This window comes from Ochotona princeps, chromosome 25, assembly GCF_030435755.1.
Source record: "Ochotona princeps isolate mOchPri1 chromosome 25, mOchPri1.hap1, whole genome shotgun sequence".
NCBI lineage: Eukaryota > Metazoa > Chordata > Mammalia > Lagomorpha > Ochotonidae > Ochotona > Ochotona princeps.
The window spans coordinates 18,654,189-18,681,952 of NC_080856.1; the positions used below are offsets into that span (position 1 = coordinate 18,654,189).

General features: G+C 48.6%; 1 protein-coding gene and 2 gene segments (V, D, J or C); all 3 read right to left on the reverse strand.

Moving 5' to 3' along the window:
- Positions 1-1,859: 1,859 nt before the first annotated feature.
- On the reverse strand, positions 1,860-8,501 carry LOC101529227 (T cell receptor beta constant 2-like). The segment is given in 6 exon segments: positions 1,860-2,063; positions 2,363-2,469; positions 2,618-2,635; positions 3,500-3,886; positions 7,432-7,534; positions 8,493-8,501. Coding segments are annotated over 6 exon segments (645 nt in total).
- Positions 8,502-10,938: 2,437 nt separating this feature from the next.
- Positions 10,939-27,764, reverse strand: part of LOC131483381 (T cell receptor beta constant 2-like) — a 41,092-nt gene continuing 24,266 nt past the window's right edge. Inside the window, 5 exon segments of the C gene segment in view lie at positions 10,939-11,201; positions 11,510-11,616; positions 11,758-11,775; positions 12,186-12,572; positions 16,256-16,311. Coding sequence covers positions 11,181-11,201; positions 11,510-11,616; positions 11,758-11,775; positions 12,186-12,572; positions 16,256-16,311 — 589 coding nt within the window.
- LOC101523712 (anionic trypsin) lies at positions 23,103-27,486 on the reverse strand. 2 transcript variants are annotated; one of them, XM_012929590.2, is made up of 6 exons: positions 27,447-27,486; positions 26,008-26,164; positions 25,586-25,630; positions 24,698-24,951; positions 23,867-24,003; positions 23,103-23,252 (listed from the first exon to the last, which is right to left on the reverse strand). In XM_012929590.2, the coding sequence occupies exons 1-6, from the start codon at positions 27,484-27,486 to the stop codon at positions 23,103-23,105; spliced, it is 783 nt and encodes a 260-aa protein (XP_012785044.2). The 2 variants fall into 2 exon arrangements, with proteins under 2 accessions (XP_012785044.2, XP_004594399.2); XM_004594342.2 differs by lacking the exon at positions 25,586-25,630 and having other exon boundaries at positions 26,005-26,164.

Sequence of the window (27,764 nt, forward strand, 5' to 3'; positions counted from 1 at the left end):
AAAGATCTTCCCATCTAGGACATTTGGGATTGTATGTGACATGCAATTCCTTGGAAGTAGTGTCCTTCTGGCTCCTCCTTTTATCTTTGGATCATTAGAGAGGAAAAATGCGGAAGTGGCTTATGGAAGTAGAGGAAGATATTGGTGTATATTAGGATCCCATGGCCCTTACATAAGTCTCTTATTCTAAAATCCTCCTCCTTTATCTTCATCCATGTTTTCTAATTACTTCACTTGGATGTCTGCAAATGCCTCCGACCATCGCCACTGCTCCAGTTATGTAGCCCAGCCAGGGGCAGAATAGTGGGAAGATCCTGTGGATACTGGTGCTGGTAGAACATTCCTCTGCTAGGCAGATGACAGTGACCCAAGCGGTCCTTCCCCACAGGAAGTCCCCTTTATTACCTAACCAGTCTCATGCCCCCTTTCCCTCCTTATTGCCATGTGGAGATCACAGTCTTACAGAGTACTACCTGTGGCGAGTACAGCTGTGCTCCTTGAGATGGTGAGAACATGGGGATCCTTGGGCATTCTTCCCAAGATGCTTTGTTTGCACATCTCTTTCATCACTAAATATACTTTGTGTCTGGATTTATTGTCATTTGTCGTGTTTACTGCAGCCACCCCTCCATTCTGACCACACAGTTCCTTAATAGCTGAAAGGCACCTGATCTTTTTCCTCTGGAGGATGTTGATTTGTCCCTCACCTTGACTCTATTAAAAGTTCTAGGTACCAATCAGTAACTCCTCCCACTCCATCCGACCTGCTAATGTATCTGCTTTCTGTACCCGGGAATGACCATGACCAAATCTGCAGATCTGACCGACTCTCTTTCATGAGGGACTTACCCTCTCTCCACCTTCAGCCAGGTCATATCCTGCACCTGCTCAGCCCCTCCCAGACCTGTTTGTGTAAATTCTTGCTTCCCAAATGCCCAAATCCCAGTTCGCTGTCCTGTTCTCCCTGAACCTTGGAAGTGTCCCCTCAGTCACCCAAGTTTCTCTCCTACCCTGTGAGGAGCCACAGGTGTATGTCTGCGCATCTTTACCAGCATAAAAGAAAGAAGACATTATTTTGAAAATTTTATTTTAGGGCAAAAGCCCTATCCCTTCGTTTTAAAGATTTTTTTAATCATTAGTAAAACAAACTAATGAAGAACAACATCAACAACCAGCAAGATATTGTGTGGCAGTTTGAAAAATCTAGAAATAGTTATGACTGGAGTTACTGGAATGTGGTCACTTCCTTAGCCATCTTTGCCATACACCTCACTCCCTGTTAGTCTGTGCAAAAAAAAAAAACCTGCTTCTAAAAAAACTGGACCTTGCTGTCTTCACATCCTGGACCCTTAACGCCATGGGATGATCCTTCTCCCCCATTAAATTCATGCCCTCTCAGAGCTTTAGAAAATGCCCTTGGTGGAAATAGAGCTTTGTCAATATCATAGCCAAATATCTTTAAAGGAAATAACTCTGGATTTAAAGTAAGCCCTTCAGTTAACATGTGATATTGATGGTAGCTAGTATCCATCCATTCCAAATAAGCATGTTGAAATAGCTATTACACATGCAGCTTCTCAGCTCTAATATATTTCATGTTCCTTTTCATTCCTGCCCTCAGTCCTGACCCCATATAATCTGCCCTTATCCCCAGGTTTCATTTGTTCTCAACTGTGTACCTTCTCTAGAACTTCAACCCAGATATTCAAGTAGCACTGTAGACATGCAGAGTAACACTGAGGCCCAAGTCCTAAAACAAAACAAGTAGGAGGTATTAAGATAAACAGAGATAAAATGTATGTGTAGAGGTAGCAGATGACATTTGCATCTGGAATTGATAGACACAACCACACGCAGAACACCATTTGTATTAATTTATTCCATTTCGTATTCAGAGTTGGGAGCTAAATCTGTGAGGCAGCCAAAAGGAAAGATAGGAGGGGAGAGGCACAGAGGAATAACTCATCATGAACACATATTAGAAACAGGTGCAGGAGAGGATGAGGATGAAGGATGACGCAGGAACACTCTTGCAGCTGGCGTCAGGGATTCTTTTTCTTGACCTGAGGAAGAGAGACCACTGTCAGGATCCTGGAGCCCATGAAGCAGCAGACATGGGGTGGAGAAGACAGGGTTTGGAATCTGACTTTGAGTGGGCCTGGCTGGTCCTTCTCATTCTCCACAGATACATCCTATCTTTAATGACCTCTGCATTTTCTCCTTTACCAGTGCACTATGGTTTCGCCAAGGTTACAAGACACATCAGGGCTGGGACTGAGCTCGGAGTCTCCCTCTCATATCAAGCATGAAGTGCCATTCTTTTCCTGCAATATCAGTTTCATCATGCTGCCCTCCTCCTTACCATGGCCATCAGCACAAGGGCGCTGACCAGCACAGCGTAGACGGTGGCCTTCCCCAGCAGGATTTCATAGAGGACAGTAGCAGAGAGGACTCCCTGTTGATAGGATGCTGTTGGCAAGATAACACATGGACAGCTGTGAGCAGGGGCTGTGGCCTCCTCTACTCCTCCCCCCGACTCATTATCCCTGGGTTTTCCATGTCCTGGTTCCAAGCAAAGTCTGTGGTTGTGGGAGGGGAAACGGAGGAGCTCTCTTACCTGAGGTGAAGCCACAATCTGGAATACAAAGGAAGAGAAATTTGGATGAGAGAATGTCAATTCTTGAGGACACTGAGTCTCAAATCAGACTTGGTTATTTATTTACTTATTTAGATTTATTTATCTTCATTGTTTATTTGAAAGGATGGGATACAGAAGGAGAGACAGATGGAGGAAGAGAGCTCCTCCATCCACTGCTTCTCTCCTCAGATGCCTGTAAGAGCCAGGGCTAGTCAGGCCAAAGTCAGGAGCTTGGAACTCAGTCTAGGTTTCCCATGTAGGTAGGAAAGACCCAAACACTCCAGGCATCACTTTCTACTTCCTTGTATGTGCAAGGACAGGAAGGTGGCTCAGAAACAGGCCAGTTTGGACTTGAACCAGGCAGTGTGACATGGGATGTGGAGTTCCATGCAGGAGATGTAACTGTTGTACCACACGCCCATACTCATAGACTTCAAAATCAGACCCGCAGGCCACAAACACATCAGACGGTGCAGAGTGAACCTCTTCTCATAACCCTGGCACTATATGCCTGAAGCTTCCACAGTGCTGGGAACCTGATCATTTAAATTATATCCAACAGGATCAGTAAAAAAGGGGCAGGAGACACACCCTATAGATGCCAATCTTTAGGGCAGGACACCAGGGGAGCTGTTAGTGAAGTCAGAGATGCTGAGGAGCATGGGGAGGAGTGACCCTGATGTGGTCTGCTCAGTTTCTGTGATTCATGGACGGGGAGTGTGCTCTACAGTTCTGGAAATTGCAGACTTTGTCTCTTTCCATCAACTTTGGTTTTCTTCCTCTCTTGTTTTCTTCTCTACCAGCAAACTTCCATTTGCTAATGGTGGTTGGCTGTTCTCTAGCCTCCCCAGGCCGGCTTACCTGCTTTGCCCCAGACCCCGGCACTGATGTTCTGGGTAATGGGTTTGTCTCCATTGTATTTCCACTCGTCCTCCTCTGTGAGCCCGTAGAACTGGACTTGGCAGTGGAAGTAGTTGCGGGGGTTGTGCCAGAAGGCAGCCGACACCCGCAGGCGACTGCTCAGGCAGTATTTGGAGCCATTGACGCCAGGCTGCTCCTTGAAGGGCTGAGGGTCTGTGCTGACCCCGCTGTGCACCTCCTTCCCGTTCACCCACCAGCTCAGCTCCACGTGGTCGGGGTAGAAGCCTGTGGCCAGGCACACGAGCGTGGCCTTCTGGGTGTTGGCGATCTCTGCTTCTGATGGCTCAAACAGAGTGACCTTGGGTATGGTCACCTGTTTCAGGTCCTCTGGAAAGTGAAGAGGGGTGGGGAGCAGGGCTGCTGTGAGATCTGTCTGGGCCAGTGTGTGTGTGTGTGTGTGGTGTGTATGCGTGTGTCTATGTGTGTGAGATGGTCAGAAACGATTCATGATTGAGCACAACAATGCTACTGTAGATCGCATCCCTTTCCTCTGTGCTGGCACTGTCTCTCCCTGCTGTCCTGTGGGTTCACCCCAGGCACAGGGACTGTCTGCCATCTCCGTGTGCCCCTGTGATAGCGTTATAAATGACTCTATCCTGCACTCTAAGCAATGCCCTTCATTGCTATATTTTTATTCTTTCCCCTTCATCTATAAAAGTTTACCTGTCTACTTCTTAACCATTTTACGTAGTAGATATTTAAATGTAGCCCCAGGTAGAAATCAGAACAATAGGATTTAATTAGAACTATCAAGTCCAACACTATGACTTGGGGGAGTCTCTTTAATATCTCTGCTCCATTATTTATTTCTGGCTGTGATACGAGAGTCAAAACACTGACTTTCTGTTTCTGGCAAATACCACATGCTCTTCCTCACATGAGGAAGCTAAGAAAAACACTCCATCTGAACACAGCATGGGGATTCTAGAAGCTGGGAGGTGTCAGTGGAAGAGAGGGAGTTTGGATAATGGGTACCAAAAGCAGAATTAGATCAAAGGGATGAGTTCCTCGTGTTGCACAGCACAGTGGGGGGAGACTACAGCTCACAGGAGCCTCATATATATTGTATGAACAGATCAAAGAGAGATGCTTCAGGCTGCAATCATAAAGTAATGTCTGAGAAGGGGGAAAGGATGATTACACTCTATTGAAGTTTAACACTGTAGGCCATAAATATGTTCAGTTATTATCAATATTTTTTTAAAGCATAGACTTTTCACAAAGGGTGTGAGAATGAAATAAGGGTTCGGAAGACCTCGTCTTAAAACACAGGTTATTCACATCTGAAATAACAGGGCTGCAGAAGAAGGCAATTGGGGATAGAGGAGACTTTGGGGGCTAACGTCCTTCTTCAAAAAAGGCAGCTGGCCCATTTTTCATCTACTCAGGAGAAAAGGTCTTTGTGTTTTGGTGTTTGCTCCTGAGAACATGAGATTTCCTGACATTTTGTCTTTCTTGAGGTCAGTCTCTTCATGTCTCTGCCTCCAGGTATGCCTGAGTCTCTCCGACCCAGACCAACAGTAATCTCCCATGATTTTAAATTCAGAGATTTTCCCAAACTTTCTTGTGCCTTGGCAACCAAGTGTTACACTTCTCCTTGCCAGCAAGTTTCCTAAACAAGCATCTGAGATCAGCCAAGCAGCTGATGCCACTAACAGTCTTCCTGATAGCATTGCTGCCCTCAGCATCTCATTCCCTATTTTAGTCCCACAATAGCCTTCTCCTGTTGTAAACTCCCTTCCTCTGGGCCTGATGTACATCCATTTTACTGCATTATTTGCTTTCCATGGAATTTCTATTTCTCAGCAAAAAGTGGCTACCTTGAAGGCCCAGCTTCTGGGTTTGTGAGCTGTGCAGCTGCACACACTCACATGCTTAGAGGAATCCCAGGGTTGGTTTAGTGGTAGCCTTCTACTGTTTTGAAATTCTGAACTTCATTTTGCAGTTAGAGTTAGGCCTTCATTTTTATTTTGAGCTAGGCCTGCAATTTTTTTCTTAGCTAGTCTTGCCTCCCTTCACGTTGGTGTTGTCATTACACTTGTAGGGTTTAAATGACTGTGATGCTCCTGACACCCAAAATTCCATCTGCAGTACTACTCCATTAGTCTTTCTGCAGTCAGTTTGTTTATGTTCACTGTCGTCTCAAACACCCTGGCCCTGGGATGCTGGCTCCACGAAGGTATTCCTATTATTCCCTCTGTTAAGTACACATCAGTCTGTTGTAAACATTGAAAATGTGCATTGAACCACATGTGCCATTCTCCAGGACATTTGTCCATGCAGCAGGCAGGTCAAATGCAAACAAACCTTCATGACACTGGGCCCGGTCACTGTTAGCAAATAACCCAGAGGAACAGTCAGGGCTGGTGAGCTGCTTCCTGGCCTCAGAGCACTCATTGCTAGGTAATGTTTAACGCACCTTCCAGCTCTAGGAGCATAACATCTTGCAGGGAATTTCCCCCCTTTGCACAAAACAAACATCTGCATTTGAAGACGTTTGTCACAAATGAACTCCTGGCATACTCTGGGCTGTCTAACGCAGAGTACTTATGTGGAGACCGAGGTTCTGGGCTCACAGGGCAGGGGATTCACCCAGCAGGGCATGCAGCCCAGGCCCAGAGGCCAGCGGCTCTTTGCTGACCAGCCACTGGCCGCCAGTGTGGATGCTGTGTACCCATCCTGCTCAGGGACTCCACGCTTGAGGAGCAGAGGGAAGCAGGGAGGGATTCTAAAATTCATTTTAAATCCACTTGGCTACACAGTAAGTCAGCAATGCCTGACTGGTTTGGACACTTCTTTACTGACTTGTGGTGGTCTTTGCAACTTGACCTCTCCGTTGTGCCTTGTCAATCCTTTTCTTTTCTATCCAACTGCGCACAAAGCCAGAGTCACTTCTGCCCCATGACACCTGCCAGGGCTGCACCTTGCAGGTGCCCGTCCAGTCCCGTCCCTGCCTGTGCAGTTCCTTTTTCCAAGGGGCAGCTACACTGGCGTCCTAGCTCCCCACCCTCACACCGAATTCTACCTGGCAATTCCCAGAGTCCCAATGTATCCTCCCCTTCCCCATCCCTCATCCTCGGGAAAATTAAAACAAACAAAAACAAAATACAATCTGGTCCTATGCTCAAGGTTCACCTACCCCTCAGCCCACCCAGTCCTGAATGAAGCAAGGGAAGCGCGAAAGAGAAGTTGCACAGACCAGCCCAGATTGCCCAATCCCGGCAGAGTCCAGTCCCTGTCGCACCCCACACCCCTCCGTGACCCGGGATGTCTCTAGCTGGAAGGTTGGAAGGTGTGGATTTTCAACTCACCTACGACCGTGAGCCTGGTTCCTGGACCAAGCTGCTGCTCATAGGAACACGGAGGCACAGCCACGCTCGCAAACGCCCCCTCTGTGCTTGCAGCGTACTTCTTACCCTCCGCAGGCGACAGTGCAAAGCCAGGGATAAGCGCCCAGACTTCCAGCGCACGGATGCCGCCTTCCACCCCGCCCCAGCCGCCCTGGCCTTTCGTCCCGCAGGGACTCACCCAGTACGGTCAGCCAACTGCCGGCGCCGAAAATTTGCTCTGCTCCTGTAGAGCACAGCCAGGAGGCCCGCAACAAATATCCGGCCAGCTGCGGTCCCGGCCCGCGCTCCCCCTAGCACCAGGAGCAGGGTCTCCAGGTTCACTCAGTCATGCGGTCCGACCCCTTCCCCTGGAGGCCCCAGGCTCGTGCCCTGCTTACCTAATACGGAGAGCCGGGTGCCGGCGCCGAAGTATTGGGTATCTTGGGCTCACAGCCCGCAAGGACAGCACAAAAACAAACCCTGCCATTGCTACCACCACTTCCCACCGGCGCCCCAGAGCCCAACCAGCCCCTCCCTGCTTACCAAGCACGGTCAGCCGGGTACCTGAGCCGAAGTACTGAGTTTCTGCACTCACAGTCTCCAGGCACGGGACAAAAACTGGTTCTTCCCTTTCAAGCACCCACAACTTTCAGTGCTTGGGCCCAAACAGTTGGGCATCTGGGCACTTGTCCACCTGGTCCTATCCTAACCCACCGAGAGCTCCAGAACTCCCCCAACCCTGCCCCACTGCACTCCTTACCTAGCACAGTCAGCTTGGTGCCATCCCCGAAGGACAGCTGCCCGGTGTTCACACAGCCCTGGGAAGCTTGGTGCAAACCTCACCTCCCATCAGACAAAGTTCGGCATCACCCAGGACCCACCTCCTTGAGACCATGGACAACCCAGAGTCCACTTCCCCTAAAGCCCCATTTCAAGGGAGTGGTCCAGGCTGAGTGACTCATCCTCTCTTCTACGTGGAACCGGTGGTCTTACCTAGCACGGTGAGCCGGGTTCCTTGTCCGAAGTACTGCTCATTGTAGGAGCACAGTGGGAAAGGGCTGCCACGAATTCCTGCTCATCGGCCATCTCCCTTACCAACGTCTGGGAGTGTTCCCTCCATCTCCTTCCTGGATTTTTACCTGGTCACTTTATGAAGTGCTCCCCCAATTTGCACAGGAGAACCAGGCTGGCTTGCAGACAATAAAGTGGACTTGATATCTGAATGGGATGCCTGTGAGGGCGGGCTGGAGTTGGGAAGTATTTTGGGCTATATCCTGCCTCTTACTAGGTATGTATGATCTCTAGCCTCTCTGACTTCAGTTTTTTTTTTCTCTGAAAAATGGGATATGTCTCCCACAGTGTCCTTGTGGGTTCCTCATAATAAATGCATGCACATTGGCTTTGTCAAGGGCAGGTTTCATGACAAGTGGTAAGGGGTGATCCCACTCTGCTGCCTTGGCTTTCACACTCCTGGGAAGCTGCCCCCGGCATTTGCTGTTCTCGGCTCCTGAAGACTGCAGCAAACACCAGCTCCAGAGATCTCTCTCCCTTTGGTAGTGGCTACTTTATTAGGGCAGGGCTTTTTGTAAAAGCACCTCCTCTACCTGAATCATTGTGCCCCCCCCCCCAGTCCCCACAATGTTACATCATGATACAAAAATGTTTCCTTGTGCTCTACCCCACTGCCAACCACCAGGCAGGTGCAGGAAGTGCAGGTGGCAGAGATTGGTCTGACTGAGTGTGGCTGGGAAAAGACAAACTCAGGATAAATTTAAAGTGGCTTGGGTAGTGGTGGGTTTGGGAGTGGTGGTGGTGGTGACAGGCACTCAGAGGCCCCTTCTAGAACATGCACCACCCTAGGGAGACATCTATGTCATTGGGTCTCCCCTCTGTGGCTCACTGTGCCCACCTGCTCAGATTGGCATTTATAATGAGATGGGTGGGAGGAGCAAGGAGCGGAAAGACTTCTCTAACAGCGAAATCTATAGAGCTCCTTCGGCAACTTACAGCACAAGGACCAATTGCATAGAAAACTACAATCCTCTACTGCTTTCTGAACAAAGCCCAAAGTGTTTATCGGTCATGGATGCCACAAGTGTGTATGAACAGTGATTACATGACAGACCGCATGCTGATTTTAAGGACAAGAGTCCATTTTCAGAACGGAATCTCCCAACTTCCTTGCCAGCCTTCTGTTTGAGTACTCCTGTCTCGTTCCTTAGCCCCAGGCCACTGTATCATACTTCTGAAAGTGTCTAACCACTCTCTGAGATAAGTTCTTCCTAAGAATTGGCTACCTCAAGCTGATCATGCCCACCAGACCCTGAGCATTGGCCTTTGACTGTATTTTAGGAGATAGTTACACTCTCATTTCAAAGCCTTATGTATTCCAGCTCTTCAAGACTTACACTTTTTAAAAAGTGATTGATAAGTTCCTCAGAGATTGTAATTTGATATCTTTATATATTTGGAGCTTGATAGAAACAGTGAGATGATACACATTCATGAATGGGTGAGTGTGTGATTTTTGGGTTTGTAAATATATAGTTTGTGGACCTGGCGTGCCAGCCTGACGGCTAAATCCTCACTTTGCACATGCCTGGATCCCATATGGATGCCAATTCATGTCCTGGCTGCTACAATTCCTATCCAGCTCCCTGCCTGTGGCCTGGGAAAGCAGTAGAGGATGGCCCAAAGCCTTGGGACCCTGCACCCATGGGGGAGACCCAGAGGAGGCTCCTGACTTTGGATTAGCTCAGCTCTGGCCACTGTGGCCACTTGGGGAGTGAACCAGCAAATGGAAGATCTTTCCCTTTATCTTTCCTTCTCTGTGTAAATCTGACTTTCCACTAAAAATAAAGCAAATCTTTAAATGTATATGTATATATGTTGTATACACACATACATTTGTACATATGCACACATAGCTTTGGATGCCTATACATGTTGCAATCCTAACACAATCCTAACAATCCTGTGTTAGGATACATGGTTATTTCAGTTAGACCTTGTGAGGATGACAGGTGTACTCTGGGTTCAACCATTTATTCAAAGATACTACCCAGTATTTACATCAAATCAAGATGTCAGTGTCATATCCTAGAGATACTATCATAAATCACATGCTGCTTATCAAAGAATTTGCAGTCAAAAGGGTTCTACAAAAGTAAAGAGACAGTTTCCATTAAGTATAAGTTATTACTATGGTGGTAAACACTAGGTGATATAATAGCAAAAAGAAGATACACTCAAGACAACTCAGCAGAGATAGAGGTAGGCAAAGGCAATAAAGGACTAGAACTGTAGAGTCAATTATTTAAGGTTCAGTATGAGTTACCAAGGAAAGAGGGGTTCTATGTAATTTCAGACAGAGAAGTCATGTACAGGGGAAAGAATGAGACGACTGCAAACAAAGGGGACATAGGGCTGTCAATGGCTCTTTGGAGTTGTCTGAAGGACTAGCATTGCATCACCTTGGTGAGTTTGAGACCATGGGAACTATTCGAAGATTGTCTAGATGTTGGAATAGGACTGATTCTAGCTTAGGCAATTCTGTTTTTTATCCTTCCAGAAGTTGATCGGAGACATTTTACCAACCATTTAATTTTCCAAAGAGAAATTTATAAGCAGTTTGTAATGTAAGTTGGACATCTTCCATCAGAAACCACTTTGTTCTTGTCATCTGGAAAACCAACCTGATGAACAAAAGAAAGCAAGCTGTGTACTCCATGAGCTGGCTTTGCTAGCCAAGGGACATGACTGGTTGGGTGGTGGGAACAATTTGTTGAGCTGTTGATCCTTGGGAACTATTTTTCAAAGCAGGAAGTAGGAAACAAAAATCCTGTAAGTGACATCTCTTTCTAGTCTGTTCTAGTAGTAACTGCTTCAGCTCCTACACATCTTTCACAATTGAGTTCTCTGTCAACCACAGAGTGAGTCCCTCACCTCTCCCACCTGTTAGAGATGCACTTTCCCTGAATATTATTTCTTTCTCTCCTGACTGAGCAGGGAGCATCACAGGGAGTTCAGAGAGACACAGACACACATGTGTCAGAGGCAACCCTGACCAGGGTGCTTTTATTCATTAATTCATTCAGGCATGCTAAGGTTGCTCTGGGCCAGGGAAATTTCTGCCACGATGGCCTAAGTGTGCACACACACGCACACACACAGGGGGAAGATACTGGGCTGTGTAGAGAGATGAGAACACCTCTCCAAAAGCGTTGATATAGGAAGCATCCATACTGCCTCTGGCACAGGTTGGAAGCTGCTGGTTTCACGTGCTGAGAGCTTCAGCAGTCTTTTCTCTTGACCTGTAGAGGACATTGACAGGGTTACTTATATCCAGGAATGGTGCATAATGACAATAAGTGGGGGAGAGGATTGACAGGAAAAAGTAGGACTCCATGCAGTAATATCCCTTAGGTTTTCCAGGGACAAATTCCACTTGCTGATAAGGATCCCTTCACTGCAGTCCTATTGAAGCACCTATTTTCTCTTGGTACATGTGAAAGCTCTACTACCCCTTGCATGTGCTGGCAAGACCTTACTCTTGGCTCTGAGTTCCTCTGTGCCATGTGTCTCTTTCAAACCTTCCCACGTATCTTGGCTTCCTCCTTACCATGGCCATCAGCACAAGGATGCTGACCAGCACAGCGTAGACGGTGGCCTTCCCCAGCAGGATTTCATAGAGGACGGTAGCAGAGAGGACGCCTTGCTGATAGGACGCTGTTACCAGGAAGGGAGAACAAGTGGTTACCTGTGAGCATATATGTGTGACATCCCCCTTCCAGCTCTCTATCCAGTCTTGCAGCGTGACTCAAGGGCGTAGGACCGTGAGCAAGGGAAGAAACAAGGAGGGTCACCTACCTGAGGTGAAGCCACAGTCTGAAAGAGAAAGAGAGCGACGTAGATGAGAAGCTTCATCTACAGCAGACACACAGACCCTCAGGCCCAAGCATCCTGCACTGACCACCCTGGGTCTTCCATCATGCCAACATCAGTCACATCATCCTTGACATATATGCAACATGCAGTATTGAAAGGATGGAGGCAGCCCTCAGATGCTGAACTGTATGGGCCAAGGAGCCGGGGGCTCCAGGCACAAAGCTCTGCTACGCTGAAGAGCTCGGGAGTCATTGTCAGGGGTGTCACCTTGCCTTCACAGTGGGCTTTAGCCCCTGTTCCAGCATTTCCCTCTGAACTTAGTCTCTTTGATTGTCTATTTAAGCTTTTCCATTTTCATAGTCTACATGATTTAACTCAACCTCTTCTTCTGTCTTCCCAGACCGGCTTACCTGCTTTGCCCCAGACCCCGGCACTGATGTTCTGGGTAATGGGTTTGTCTCCATTGTATTTCCACTCGTCCTCCTCTGTGAGCCCGTAGAACTGGACTTGGCAGTGGAAGTAGTTGCGGGGGTTGTGCCAGAAGGCAGCCGACACCCGCAGGCGACTGCTCAGGCAGTATTTGGAGCCATTGACGCCAGGCTGCTCCTTGAAGGGCTGAGGGTCCGTGCTGACCCCGCTGTGCACCTCCTTCCCGTTCACCCACCAGCTCAGCTCCACGTGGTCGGGGTAGAAGCCTGTGGCCAGGCACACGAGCGTGGCCTTCTGGGTGTTGGCGATCTCTGCTTCTGATGGCTCAAACAGAGTGACCTTGGGTATGGTCACCTGTTTCAGGTCCTCTGGAAAGTGAAGAGGGGTGGGGAGCAGGGCTGCTGTGAGATCTGTCTGGGCCAGTGTGTGTGTGTGTGTGTGTGTGTGGTGTGTATGTGTGTGCCTACGTGTGTGAGATGGTCAGAAACGATTCATGATTGAGCACAACAATGCTGTAGTGAGTCTTGTATGCTATGGCGGGTCACTATCAGCCCCTTCATTCAGACACACACCACCTGCTTGTTACCCTAAGGTATCTTAATTTTCTTGACTTTCTGTGCAATGACATCTCTTTGGGAACTTGTTTGATCAGTCTTCCTTGTTCAAACCCCAGACTTAGAAGGTATCTGACTGAGTAGAACGAACTTGGATTTTTGAGGGGGTAACACTCTCATTAGCAGTGTAATAACAAGGACAGAATGGACTTTCTCTTATTTTTTTTTTTCTTTTGGCTGGTACTTGTATTAGAATTAACTTTTCCTGCCTGGAAGAGGCAGAAGAGGCATTTCTCATCACATCTGACTGTAATGCTTTGTATATGTTACACACAGCCAACTCACATTTTTTTTTTTTTCAATGTATGTGACTTGCTTTGAGGAGCCAAGTTGCCTCTGGATAATATCTTATCTGATGGTCCATCTTCACTGCTCCACTGTGGCCCCAGGGGGCTGTGGTGGCTTGCCCAGGTGGCTGCAATCCTGTAAAAGTTCCTGCTCACCAGCTGAGCCCTTTCTACTTGGTGGTGTGTCTGTCAGGCATATTTTCCTGGCACGGTTTGAAATCCTAGTTGGCAGTCAAGGCTTGCATCCTTAAAAGCAGTGAAAGCCTGCTGGCTAGATGCAAAGAAACCACCAAGTCCAGGGGGTCATCTCAGCAGGGGGTTTGCATTGTGAGGCCCTGGAGCCTCTCACAGGCATGGTGGGCAGAGGGAAACAATTTCTGGGATAATTGGAAGGAATGACCTCATTCAAAATCCTAGGCAGGATGGAAGAAGTACATTCATCCTTCAGCCACCTTCCTGTTACCAGAAGTTACTGTGTGTTCTGTTCTGAGCACGGGAGTGAACTTTTGACACAGAAAAGTGTCAAGCCTAGATGCCTCCCTTTCGTGCGTATTTGGGAATAATTTCTAATGGGAAAATGGAAACACAGAATTGGAAAAAAAAGTAAACTTGTGAGATGGTGAGGAGGAACAAGAGGAGTTAAAGGAAGAATCGCAGAAAATTGAGTCATATATAAATTTATGAAAGAATTTTGTAAGTTAGTTCCTTCTATTTTGTGTTAGAGAACCTGAGAGAATTTAAGTCATTTTTCAAGTTGCGTGAATCCTAACCTCTTCACTCCCTTGTCCCATGCCTTCCAACTCTCAGGAAACTTCTGGATCCTGTGATCACTACTTTCCTTGGAACTCCTTTCCAGGTATCTCCACTCGCAGAGCAGTGTTTGCTCAAACCCTTCAGTGCTGTTAGGGCCCGAGTCCCCTTCCTCCAGCCAGGACCCCATGCCATCCAACAGCGATCTTTTCATCTGTCAACCTCCTCCAAGTGTGGCAGGGTTCATGATATGCTCGGGTTTCATGATGGGCCCCTCATCCTATTATCCCAGTATAGATCCAACCATAGGTTCAAGATAATGAGTCTCCAACCTATTTTCTTTATAACTTTTCTGCTGCTAAGATAACAGCTTCTTCAGAATTATCTCCAATACCTGTCAAGCACAGTGTCCCCCAGACACTCCCCAGCAGTTCCTGCAATGCTGAGACTGGGACTTCATCCAGACCTCAGGAGCAGCACTTAAACCACCCTGTTCTTGACTCCCATGGTCTCCACTGCCCAATAATCCTCTGGACTCTGTCAGGAAGATGGACATAGCTGGCCAGAAGCTAGCTGAGACCAAGGGAGGGGGAGATGAACACAGCTGTTCAGAGGCTAGCCGAGACCGAGGGGGGCAAAGATGGACACAGCTGGCCAGACGTTAGGTGAGACCGAGGGAGGGGGAGATGGACAGGAAGCCTTCTGTTCTGGAGGTAGATGTTGGGACAGATTTTGGCAGAGAAGACAGGGTCTTTAGTGAAGATGAGGTCAACAAGGCAGAGTGGATTAAAGAGGGGAAAGAGAACAAAGGAGATCTGATAGAAAGGTGTATGGAGCAGGTCCAACAGCAGACAGAGAGGAGAGATGAGAAAAGTCCTGGAGGACAAGGAAAAGAACAGAACACAAAGCTCTGACGACTGACGGAGGAGTCTGTGAATGAGGACCTGCAGCCAACACAGCAGAACAAGACAGGCAAGCTCCAGGGAGGCCAGAGAAGGGACAGGATTCCAGGGAGGGAGCAGCTATTTGGACCTTCATCCTTCCCACCAAGTCCCTTCCCAGCTGCCCAAGCTAAACAGCCCCCAAGCCCTCATACCTGTCACGGTGAGCTTGGTGCCGAGTCCAAAGTAGAGGGGTGAATTAGAGGCGCACAGCTGCAGGTGGTCTGAGTAAAACCCACCCGGAGCTCAGCAGCCAGAGGGCAAAGCTTAGTGTACTCCAAGTGGGAGCCTGGACCAGAGCTCTGCATTCTGGGAATTCCTCTAGGGACAAGGCTGAAGCACACCCCGGGACAAGAAAGGCAGGGGCTAGAGGCCTAAGAGGGCTGGCTCCTTGCACACAGGAAGAAAGATGAAATCAAGCAACAGGGGGAGGAAGATCACAGTCTGGAGACTTGGAGGGAGAAATGGAGGAGTCAACCAAGCTGCACCCAGAAGGACAGCAGATCCAGCCCCATGGACTCCTACGAGGTAAGAGGGTTTACTTTGCCCCCTTCCACCAGTGCCGAGAGGAGAGACTCTGCTCCCAAGGACAGTGACCCCACCACTGTATCAGACCTAGGACATACAGCAGGGTCCTGAGGACAAAATACTGTGATTCATGCTACAGCACGAGCGTGGCAAATCCTGGAGGTGCTCTGGGGAACCTGCTGAGAACTGAGCTCCTCACTGGACCCTGGAGCTCTATCCATCCTCCATCTGCCCTTCCATTTGCAGCCATCCTCTGCTGTGTTCTCCACACTTCCCTTCTTCATGTGTCCTCCTGCAACTCCAAGCTGGTTATACACCACCCCAAAAGCAGCATTTTACTTACCCAAGACAGAGAGCTTGGTTCCGCTACCAAAATATAGTTTTTCATTATCTGCACACCATTAAAGCCCAGCAGGAAATCTGCCACCAGCTGCCTTCCCTTCATTCCTCCCCAGCCTACCAGCTAGCCCTCTCTCCCCCTCCTTAGATAATTTTAACTTTGGGAGGTGGGACAGCGATGGACAGCTTTGCCACCTGAGAATGCTGGGGTCAGAGGATCGAACGGCTGCATAGGACCCTCACACCTCTCTGTGTCTATCTGCTTTCTGCATGAAGGAGAGAGCAGTCAGGGCCATGTCTGAATAAAGCTGAGGGTCTCTTCCATCTGCCACAGCCAGCATTCAGGAGCGTCAAGGTGACCCTTTCCTAGCTGAGCCCACCTGCCACTCAAAGGGGGGCCCACGCTTACAAGTCAGTCCACAAGGTATTGGAGTTGGAGGTTACCCGCCCCACACACCATGCTACATCAAGGTGAGAATTTAGATCTTTCTGGTAAAAATACAACTTAACCTACACACCCAAGACAGCCACTGCTGCTCCTGGATCCTGGCTCCTCCTTGTTCCCAGCCCTCCAGCCCAGACTTACACTTACCTACAACAGTGAGCCGACTCCCCTTCCCAAAATAGATGGTGTTTCCAGAACACAGCCTCCCAGGTCCACTTCAAAACCTCCCATGGTCTGCTGAGCAGAGCTGGGAATCGGGACAGGCGGGGCATCTATGGCTTTGCTCACTTTCAGGAGTTCAGCAGCCCTGCTTCACTCACTCCACAAACACACCAAGAGCTTGCCCAGGACCCAGTTGAGAAAAGAAGAGAAACTGGCCTCCTGTGAAATCCAGAGCCAGGGGAGATATGAAGGCCTTGCACGGAGCTTCTGTTAGAAAACTGGAGGGACAGATGTCACAGCTCATCCATTGCCCTCTGGGCTTTCTCTGGCTCCCATGTCTCAGGGATCTTCTCGCAAGGGCAGCATCATCTCCTGTCCCTCCCCTGCCCTGTCCCCCAAGGATCAGCTCTGACTCTGCTGAGACCTCCTGGGTTTTCCAGGTAGATTTACTTACCCAGGGTGCCTTCTCTGAACATGATTTCATGCAGGAAATGCTGTCTCCCTCAGCCAGATCCCAAGCATTGGACTCTCCCTTTCCTCTTGCGTTTCCCAGAAAAGAACACCCCTCCACTGCACCCTGCCCAGAGACCCCCAGCCTTACCTACAACTGTTAGCCTGGTCCCCGAGCCGAAGGTGTAGTCATAGTTAGCACATCAGAGCATGGCCACTCCAAAATGGACCTTTTGGGCCCACTCTCCCCTACAAATGCATTCGGAAAGGTGCCCAAAAGTCTTACCTACAACCGTGAGTCTGGTTCCTTCTCCAAACAAAGCTTCAGTGTTGGCACAGTGACTTGAGGCAAAGTGGAAAGTGAATTCAAAGTGTGGAGAAAGGAAAGCCTTGCCTAGTGTTGGGGGAGTCTGGCTAAGGAATTGCCTTGTGCTGCATAGATACTGTGCAGAACACTTCCAACTTTTGACCCTTAAGGCTACAGAGCAGGACAGAGTTCATTGAGAGAGTCCTATGCTGCTGTTCGCAGCTGACAAATGCTACCTCTCTGAGGTTCTTTTTAAAGGGTGTCTGCCTGTAGGGGGAAGTGGGTCCCTGAACCTATTTCTACACCTATTAGGACCAGGGTATCCCTGGCTTCTTCCCAAGTCTCTGTAGAAAAGAACACCTCTGCTGTATCTTCCCACTGAGCTTGGGTCAGTTCTCATGAAGCGGTCTCTCTGAGTCCTTTGCCTGTGAGACCACTGAGGCATTCTCTTCCCTTTGGAGTCTCTCTACATGGGAAGTTCCAGTTCCAATCTGGGCTTCTGTTTGTCCATGGCCGTGTGATCATGGGGTGAAGCAGAAGCATTCTGAATGAAACCACATCTGAGCTCAAGCTCTTGGAGTCAAGTGCAGGCACTGATGCCTTTGGGACAGGCAAATAGGTTTTTGTAAAGGAACACCGTTGACTTGCATCACCGTGGCCCCCCTGTCCCCACAATGCTACAGCTTTGTACAAAAACAGCTCCTCCCATGGGCCCACCCCTTGGAGCCTAGAAGAAACCACTGGGGCAGCTGCTCCATTGAGGGGAATGGAGAGGAGAGCAGGTGATACCACACCCATCATGTGTGTGGTGATAGGGTGTGGCACAGGCCCATGACTCCCTCCTTACCCCTAAGTCCTTCATCAGGATGCCCGAGCTTCTCAGACTGTGCCTTGCTATAACACTGCTGATGGGACAGCGTTCTCCTCTGTATCTGCCCTCCACCAGCTGTCGTCACACTGGGGACCTGCCCTATCAAAAAGCAGCAGTATCCTATGCACTTTCGTCCTACCCCAAGGCTGTACATCACCCAAGGACCCCACCTTGCGTTTGAGAAGAAGACTCCTTAGTACCCAGACTCTTGCTCCTGGGCAAATTCTGAAGCTCCAGAGTCGTCATTTGGGCTCTGGGAGTCTCTGATGGGATCATGAGCAGATAGAATGATAGCTGGGAGTTTGCTGTGTCTGTAGCAGCAGGTGTGAGCAGGAGGACCTCTTCCTGTTGGCCTCAGACATCACAGCCAGATGGACGGAGTTAAGAAAATGAATGTGAGGCTTGATGAAGAACTAAGTCTTGGAAACACTCAGATGACATCCTATGACACCTCTCTATCTTTCTCATCTGAAAAATAGAAATCTTTTGAGTTGTTGGCAGATATTTTTCCTTACACAAGATGACCCTTAAATTCAAACTACACTAGAATGACCTCAGTATCATCTCCCTGGAAGGGTTCTCTTTCATTCTCTTTCAACCTATGAATTATAATCCTGAAGAGAAAGTAGACCACGTCTGCCTGGAAAACATAAAAGAGAACAGAAGACAAATGTTAACATGGGAAAAAATACTTGCAGTTCTCACTGGTAGTGCTAATCTCCCCCATATGTGATGCAATCCTCCAAATCCATTAGAAAATTATCCAGTAGTCTAATAAATATGGATCAATAAAAATATGTGGCTCAATAAAAATAAATCCAAAATATGCTTCACCATGGGAAAATTCCCTCAAAATGATAATCCAAAACAAAACTACACTGAAATAGGACTTTTCATCAGTTTGACAAAACTGGATTATGGCAGATCATTCTACCAACTTGTCTGTAGTGAAATAGCACTGTTATGCGTTGATTGCCTGTAGGAATGAAAAATGATGCCAGCTTTATAAGATACAAATTGTGAATGTCTCTAAAGACTACAAATTCACTTCCTTCCACCCCAGAGACCCAACCTGTGGGAACATTTCTTACAAATACTCTTAAATACAAATGAAATATTTGTGGAACATTTGCATTGCTTAGAACTGTACAGGCATAACAGGAAAATCTCAAGTGCTTATTAGTAAGGAGCTGGGTAAATAAAGCATGAAGATTGACCAATATTAAAGAATGGAAATATTTTTATGCTGCTATGGAAAGCTTTCTGAGATACATTTTTAAGAGAATAAAAACGAGCTTCAGAATACCATTTTGGTATGATAATTTTGTTTTACATTAGTATTTACAGGGGTGGGTGGGCATTTGGTGTAGCCGCTGAGACATCTGGGTCACTGAATCCCACCCGGAAGTGCTTGGGTTTGACTTCTCACTCTGTTCCTTATTCAATCTTCCTGCTAACGAGCACCTGGGAGGAGGCTGATCATGACCCTGCTGCCCACGTCAGACCCCAGTGATGGAGTTCCCATCACCTGCCTTTGGCCTGGTCCAGTCCTGGCTTTTGCAAACTTTTAGGCGGTCAACCAGCAGACCAAGATCTCTGTCTTTCTCTCTGTCTTTAATTTTCTCTGTGTGTCTTGGCCTTTTAAATAAAATGGATCTAAATAAACGAAAAAGAAAATGATATCAATTTATGCAAGGAACTGTTTCATGGTCCTGAATTAGCCCAGTGGGGCCTGATGCCTTCATGAGCTTCTGGGCAGTGAAGGTGTCTGTGACATATCCAGGATCCTCTGAGTCACAGCCTCTAGAATTGGGTACTCATGCTTATTTTTAAACATATCAGTGAGTGGGGCATTACCTGGTGTTTCTGCTATAGCTCTAGGCAGGAGACCTTGGACTCTAACAGGAGTTGGGCAGGTTCAAGTCACCAGAGGATATCAGGGAGCTCTATAGTGGGGCTGCAGGCTGCTGTAATATCAAGGCTGTTAGAACTTACCTCCTTATCAGCAGCACATGTCAGAGTACCTTGCCCCAAGCCCCAATAAAAAGGCAGTGCTTTCATCAGCTGGTACATGGAAAGCTGCCCCCCCCACACACAATTTTCTTTTATCACCTCTCCTTGCCAAGGCATGCAGTTGCTTTTGATCTATTTCTGTGCATTTTCCTGACTAACATCCTCTTTGTCTACCAATCGTTTGCCTGCTAAGTAAAAATTTCCTTTTCATCATCTAACAGAACACCCGAATCCCACCTGGCCTCACAAATAATGATTTCACTTTGTCTTTGAGTCAGTTTCTTTCTGTTCAACACCCTAGAGTCAGTCCCAGTTTTACTGTTCTCCCAGCCTGGGAAGGCATCATAAACTAGTTAGGCTGAGGGCAGGGTGGGGTCGTTCACATTTTAGGCAGCAGGGGGCAGCCTTTCCTTACGTTTTGAGGTCTATGTCGTTGCACTCTGAGCTAAGGCCACTTGAGGGCGAGAGCGAGAGGAGTATGTGCAGGGGGCTCAGCTGGAGACCCGAGGAGAAGCAGCCTGACCTACCTCCCTTTCTCAGCGTGGGGGAACGGGGAATGCTTGGAGCCTTACCTGCGCGTTTGCCATGTATTTATTTATTATTATTTTTTCTCCCTAGGCGGTTTGCTGCATTGCGGAACTGGCATGTGACCAGACCACTTTGAGTTGATAGCGACAGAGGCAGATCCTCACTTTCGTTCTGGACCTCTCACCTTGGGCCTCAGGTCCTACCTTGCAGTGGAGGAGGCCTCCTGGATAGCAGGAGACCCCCTGCTTATGATCTCAGGCAAATTACCAAATCGCCTTAACTTTATCTCCTTACTTGTAAAACGAGAATGAGGAATAATAAAGGCAGCTCCAGCATCCTATACGGGTGCCACTTGGCATCCTGGCTCCTCCACTTTGGATTCTGCTGCCTGCTAATGCGTGTGGGAGTTTGGGCCCCTGCATCCTTCTGGGAGATCTGGAAGGAGCTCCTGGCTTCTGGCCCTCTGGGGTGTGAGCCAGCAGATGGGAGATGTTTCTCTCTCTTAGTCTCTCCCTTTCTCTCTCTCTTTCTGTAACTCTGCTTTTCAAATGAATAAATCAATGCTTAAGAAAATAGTAATGTAACACTCCCTCCCTTTTGTGAGTTGTTTTGAGAACTGACGGAGTTGGTGCCCTAAGGCTCATCATGGTGCTGGCTGTGCTGGGGAATAAGGCCAGTTATTGCTGTTGGGACGAGTGCTGTCTTGGAGGCGTGGTGACCGCATTGCTTCCCAGGCTGGTGGATACACTGCAAGTTGCTGGACTCCATCCCAGGACACTGAGTCAGAGGCTCTCAGGCGGGCATTCACCTGTCTCCTAAGCTCCCAGGAGATTCCAGGGCAGCTGGTTCAGGCATCATTATTTGAGAACCATCCTTCTGGAAGGTTCCTTTTGAGAACATTTCCTTCCATTCCTATTTATACTTTATTCTTCCATTCCCTGGTTACTTATTATCTCTTAGGCTTTGTTTAATCACTAGAGATACTGGAATAACTAAGGAAAGAGTCCTTCCTTTTAGAAGCTTCTAGTGGAATGCCAAGACAGACACATCTACTGTTAGTGCTGCATGAGGACTAGTATGTGGGGAGTGAAAATGGGGTGGGGGAAGGAGTCCCCACTCAGAGCCCAGGGTCAGTGGGGCCAGCACAGGGGCTGAAAGTCAGCAAAGACAGCAGGAGAGGGTGGTGGGCATCAGGCAGATGGAGCTGCAGGTGCATGGCCTCTGGATGGACCACTAGTGATCTCTAAGCAGCAGGAGACAGCAGGGGAGGCAGGACTGAGGCTGGGAACACGGCAGGGGCGAGGAAGGATGAACTGGCTTCCAGGATTAGGAACTCAGTTTCCAGGATGCATGCAAAGGGGGACTGAGCAGAATTCCTCAGGACGAGCTGGGGGACTTGTGCTGGGGAGACTTTGAAGAGCAGAGTTGCTGGACCTGTTGCCCTTGTGGGTCACAGTGCTAGCAGGAGACAATGTGAGACCAGAGAGGGAAGTCTGGGCTCTGAAGCATCACGCCCAGGTCTGTCCCCTGCTGGGTGTGTTAGTAGCCAGAACCTTGGAACCTCTGTTTTCCATCTTGACCACGAATGTGGAGTGCTGGTAAAGCTCTTGGAAGGCTGTGGTATTTTATTATGTGGGGTGCATCAAGTTAGATTTCCCACGAACCTTAGAGATGAGAGCAAAGTGTCTTCTTTGCTCCTCCAGACACATGAGCAGGTGGATGGGAAGCAAGGCCAGCGGGGACTCCTCCAAGTAGGACATCTACTGCTCAGAGGGTGTTCAAGCAGGGTGACCAAGGGAGTGTGAGAAAGGGGATTCACCCTGAGGGCAGTGCTGGGGCGTTCCCGCATGTGCGTGCCCTGGGTATACCTGGGATCCTGCTGCAGATGGAGGAGTTTGGGAGGTCTTGGTCACCATGCCAGCAGGTGCACACACGTTCCAAGGTCAAGGAGCCGCTTTACAAAGAAGTACTCAATTTTTGTTCCTCCCAGATCAGATCTAACTAGTTGGTTTCTTAGAATGTTTCTATGAATTGCCCACATTTCTCCTCACCTTTTCAATAGAATCTTCAATCCATTCTCCTTTATTTTAGTAGCTCTTTATGTTATAGAGATTAATCTTTTATGATGTAAGTTACAAATGATTTTGTGCAACTTATTACTTTTTATTGAAAAATGAGGCTGTTTTCACCATGCAAAACTTGTTATGATTTTGTTTTAAGTAACTGAATTCCCCAGTATTTTCCTTTATGAATTCTGAGTTTGGTATCATAGGGAAGCTTTCCCCAAATTTATTAAAATTATTTGCAATGTCTTCTTGCACAACAACAACAATAACAAAAAGCAAGGGGCAGGGGAAATGGCAGGAAAAGAAGAAAGATAGAAAAGAAACCTGTGCAACATCACCTGCTGGAAATGTTTTTCTCCGGAAAACAGAGCCTCCTGCCTCCCTGTGGATACATTTAGATTCCTTCTCCTCACATCCTGCTAAGCTTGTATGTTGGGCACCGGCATGAGGACGGGGCCCTGTTCTTCCCTCAGGGAAGGTGTCCATGGCTGACCCCCTACTGGAAGGTTCTCCCCAGAGTGAAAGGAGGAAGAGGCCCAAACACAGCAGTACAAGCAGTCTGTTTATTAGCACTGCAAGCTTGGGGTCCAGGAGTCTTCAATTGGCAGCGATGGTTTCCTCAATCCAGCTCACGTAGTTGCACACCTTGGTGTAGACGCCAGGCTTGTTCTTCTGGGCACAGCCATAGCCCCAGGAGACAATGCCTTGGAGTTCTCCGTTACAGACCACGGGGCCACCAGAGTCACCCTGGGAAGGGGGCGGGGTGGAATTGTATAAAGAGGGAGACAGGGCTGGCATGGTGGTGTGGCAGATTAAGCTGCCACCTGCAATGCCAGCATCCCATACAGTGCAGTTCCTGTTCTAGATGTTTCACTTCCTATCCAGATCCACGATACTGGCCTGTGCAGAGTAGCACAAGGTGGCCCAGGTACTTGGGTTCCTGCCACCCATGTGAGAGATCTGGACGCAGCTCCTGGTTTCTGGCTTTGACTTGGCCCAGCACCAGCCATTGGGGCCCTCTGGGGAGTGGTCTCTCTTTCAGTGGATGGAAGGTCTCTCTTGTTCTCTCGCTTTCCCTCTCTATAACTTTAGCTGTCATATATATATATATATATGGTAAGACTGGGAGAGCATGTGAGGAATATAACACTCAGGATCCTGCTCTGACTCGGGCCAGCTGTATGACTCCACATCTCCTTTTCTGAGATGACAGGTGGTACAAGGCAGTCATCCTGGCTTCTCCTCGGGGCTCCACACTCAGCCTTGCTCTCCCTACCCCACGACCATAGGCATTCCTAGCCTGCATCCCACTGGGGTCTGGGTGTGAGCACAGGTCTGCTCATGTGAAGGAGCTCAGATACCTGGCAGGAGTCCTTGCCGCCCTCAAGGAAGCCAGCGCAGACCATGTTGCTGGTGATCTCGCCAGGGTAAGAGGCTTCACAGTCTTCTTCACTCAGCAGGGGTGCGTACAGGCACTGCAGCTGGTCCGGGTAGTTAGCTTGGAGGAGCAAGGAGAGACCGAGGAAAGAAGAGAAGTGGGTCAGAAAGGCCAGGTGGCAGGACAATAACCCAAGGCTGAGCGTTGAGAGCAGTTACCAGAGAGGACCTCCAGAATGTAAGTCCTAGGGCTGGTGTGTGGGCTCAACTGGCTAATCCTCCACCTTCAAGCACCAGGATCCCACATGGTGCTGGTTTGTGTCCTGGCTATTCCACTTCCCATCCAGCCTGCTTATAGCCTGGGAAGGCATCAGAGGATGGTGGCAGTGTTGGGGCCCCTGTACCCATGTAGGAAACCTGGAGGAAGCCCCTGGCTCCTGGCTTCAGATAAGCTCAGGTGTGGCTACTGCAGCCACTTGGGGAATGAACCAGTAGATAGAAGATCTTTCTCTCTGTCTCCTACTTTTTCTAAAGCTGCCTTTCCAATAAAAAGTAAATCTTAAAAAAAAAAAGGTAAGCTTTGGAAAGCAACAAAGGCTTTCAGTTCCTGCAGGGAACTCTGTGGACAGTTTTCCCTGCTTTTGTCCTCTTAACTCACAGTTAGTTCCTTGGGGCTTTGTATCCCCAAGCCTTGAGACTCCTGGACATTGGCCATTGTTTGCAAGCTGGAAGCATAGTGGTTGAACTCTGGAGCATTCTTTGTTCTGGGAAATATGGGGACCAGGGGAAGTAACAAGATAAAGAGTGCCACTCACAACCAGAGCTCAGGGTGTTGCCCCATCCACTGATGAGGCACTCTGTGCCAGCAGGTGCACAGGAGCTTGGCAGAGAGATGGAGGACACCCGGCTATTGATGACGGCAGGTGAGGACAGTTTGATCAGCAAGATGTCGTTGTCCAGGGTCCAGCTGCTGTACTTGGGGTGGCGGATGATCTTGGCCGCATTGATGAACTGCTCATTTCCCTCGGTGACCTCAATGTCATGCTCTCCCAGTCTTACCTGGATGCGGCTGTGAGGAAGAAGTGTGATGAGTTTTCTAGGCCAGAGCACTTCAGGGTTCTCATGTTCCCTGCTCATGGTGGCTCTGGAGGCATGGGGTGACCTGGCAGGCAATGTCACAGTGCTGGTGCATGGATGGGAGGGGACACAGGTGGGAGGACACAGTGCCTTTTGCTTCAGAGGTAGGTGGTGGTAAAAGGGGCATGAGGTAAGGGACTGCAGCTGGGGGTTACCTTCTGCCTGTTGTCGGATAGTCCCTCGTGCATGTGGCATCTTGGGCTCAGAGGGACTGTATAAGATCCCCAAAGCACCCATTACCCTCTGTCTTTGCTAGGCTTGCAGTGACCCACACTCTGCATGCTGTGTCTGCAAAGCACCTTCATTCTGTATGATCCATACGGGTTGCTTACCAAGTGTGGCTTCAGGACCTGTAGCCTCAGCCTCCCTTGGGAACGTTCCAGCAAATTCTTGGGTCTCACCCCAGACCTACCAAACTGTAGCTTTGGGGATGGAACCAAGCAGTCAGCTTTAATGAATCCTCCAAGCGGTTCTGACACACTCTCAGGTCTGAGAAGCCCCACTGGAGGTCATGGCACTCGGCTCTGTCTCCAGACTCTCCAGGGTAGAAAGCTTTAAGAATTCACTAAGATTTAACTCCTCTTTCTGAAAATTCTGAGCTAATTGGCTTGCTAAAGGACCTATTCATCAGCATTTTAACCTGTTTCTTGGCTGGTTTTCTTGGTTGTCCACCGACAAAATGTACTTCGGCCTTAGTATCTTTGTCTGGTTTTACCCTGGCCCTTATATGCCCAAAGAATCCCTTCCTTGCCTGTATGGCCTGTGGACCCTACTGCATTCTGGATTTATTTACAGTGTGAGGGGCCTCCCTGGTGTGTGCTTCTCTTTTCCCTCTCAACTATTACAAATCAGTTACTATTAGCACTGTCTCTTCTCCATCCTGACTGCCGCCTACATTCCGCAGTCTGAACACTCCGCTGAGTGGACTCCAGGCTCTCTGAACAGGCCTGGGCTGTGGGCAAGCAGTCAGGGACCCAGTACTTACTACATGTAGCAGTGAGCCGCAGATACCACCCATTGTTCATTGATGAGGGAGCCCCCGCAGAAGTGGTAACCAGCGTTCAGTGACACCTGGTAGGGAACAGAGTTCTCCGCACAGGTGAAACCCCCGACGATCTTGTCATCGTCATCAACGGGGAAAGCGACTGGAGTGGAGAGAGAGAAGGGAGATGCTGCTGCAGCTGCCGGCAGAGCCTCCGCCATGTGGCTGCTGCTTGCTAAACAGAGTTCCTTAATGAGCATGGTGATGACAGGCAAGTGGGGAGCATTCTGTTTCCAGGAGAACCCCAGGACTCAGCTGTCCTCCCTTCCCTGTGTCAGCAGGTACCACAACTAAACACCATAGAGGCATTGGGGTGAAGACACCAGAAGTGCCTCCAGCACGCCTCAGTCATTTCAGCCACAGAGAGCCTATCTCAGTTATCTCTGATCTGTTCCCAAGGCTGTTTAAGTCCTGGTTGTCAAGCAGTGTGGCCTGCCTAGGAGAATCTCCTGGCTGTATCCACTGCTCATGGCTCCCGTGTGCCCAGGAAGGCCAGATTGGAGGGCAGCCCCCGGCACACCCCGGACAAGGGAGGCATTGTTATTGCACAACAGAACAGTGATTCTTCTTCTCTTTTTTTTTCACCTCCAAATTCCTAGTTTAATAAGGACTTGTCTATTTTGAGAAAAAAATAAAGTCCTAACATCAAGCTGTTCATCAAAATAGCCTACAATATTAACTTTAAAAAACAGATATTAAGACTATTACACTAGGTTTTTTCTAGAGGATGCATTTGATATGCCAGCTCTCATTCATAAAAATGCATTATTACAGTTGTGTTGAACAGTCCCACACATCACTCTTACATGGCACAAAGCACACCCATCTCTAATGCAAAGCTGCTTGCAGGTGCTACTCAGCTAAATGAGATAGCCTTTGCAGCTAGGGAAGCAACTACTGAACTAATATATGAGTTGAAAGAACTGTGATTCTTAACTATGGCTGCACACCTTGGCACCTTCAGTCAACTTAGAATCCCAATTCACACACTGCACCTCAGACATAAATGAGATCAGATTTTTTAGGGCTAAGTCACTGGCATAATTATTTTTTTTCAACAGTCCTCCCCTATCTCCCTCCAGTGAATCCAAGTTAGAGAAAATCAACAGCAGAGCTAACCCTAGTCTTGGACCCAATTCCCCGGGCCTTCCCTTTTCAGCTTTTCAACCCCAATCCCTGTTTGGAGCAGTGGCAGTGGTGGGGTTGGAATCTTAGAGAAGGTGAGGCTTCAAGATGGAAAAGACCTAAAGTTGGAAGAGAGAGGTACTAGCCGGAGAAATAGAATATTAGTGTGCAGGTAACACAGAAGAGGCAATGAGACGGATGGTGCATGTGTTTGTTGGAAAAAGGTTCAGATAGGACTTGAAGCAAGACATGAGACTCACCAGCTGCTCCCACAAGGGCAAGGATCAGGAGTGGATTCATGATGGAAGAAGTACAATACAGCAGATGCTTTTGGGGCCATCTTTATACCTCTCCAGGTGGGGAGAGGGGTACATGCAGTTCAGGACCACTCCTCCCTGCATAAACACACCTGGAGCTTTTCCCTTCCCAAGGTCTCACCTTAGATCTGCCGTGTTTGGCCACTCTGTGGAGTGGTGACTTACAGGTGATAAGGAAAGTCAATTTCTAGGGATGGAGAGGGGGCACAGGCAATTCCTGGTAAGATGCTGGGGTGGGAGGGAAGCCAAGCACCTGTTTCC

Excerpts from the sequence above, each read along its gene's own strand:
- LOC101523712 (XM_012929590.2), bottom strand. The coding sequence starts at position 27,486 with ATGAATCCACTCCTGATCCTTGCCCTTGTGGGAGCAGCTG. Across the intron at positions 25,631-26,007 it reads TCTGCGGCTCACTGCTACAT|CAAGCCAATTAGCTCAGAAT; the intron begins GTAGTAAGTACT and ends TAGGTCCTTTAG. Across the intron at positions 24,004-24,697 it reads CAACACCCTGAGCTCTGGTT|CTAACTACCCGGACCAGCTG; the intron begins GTGAGTGGCACT and ends TGCTCCTCCAAG.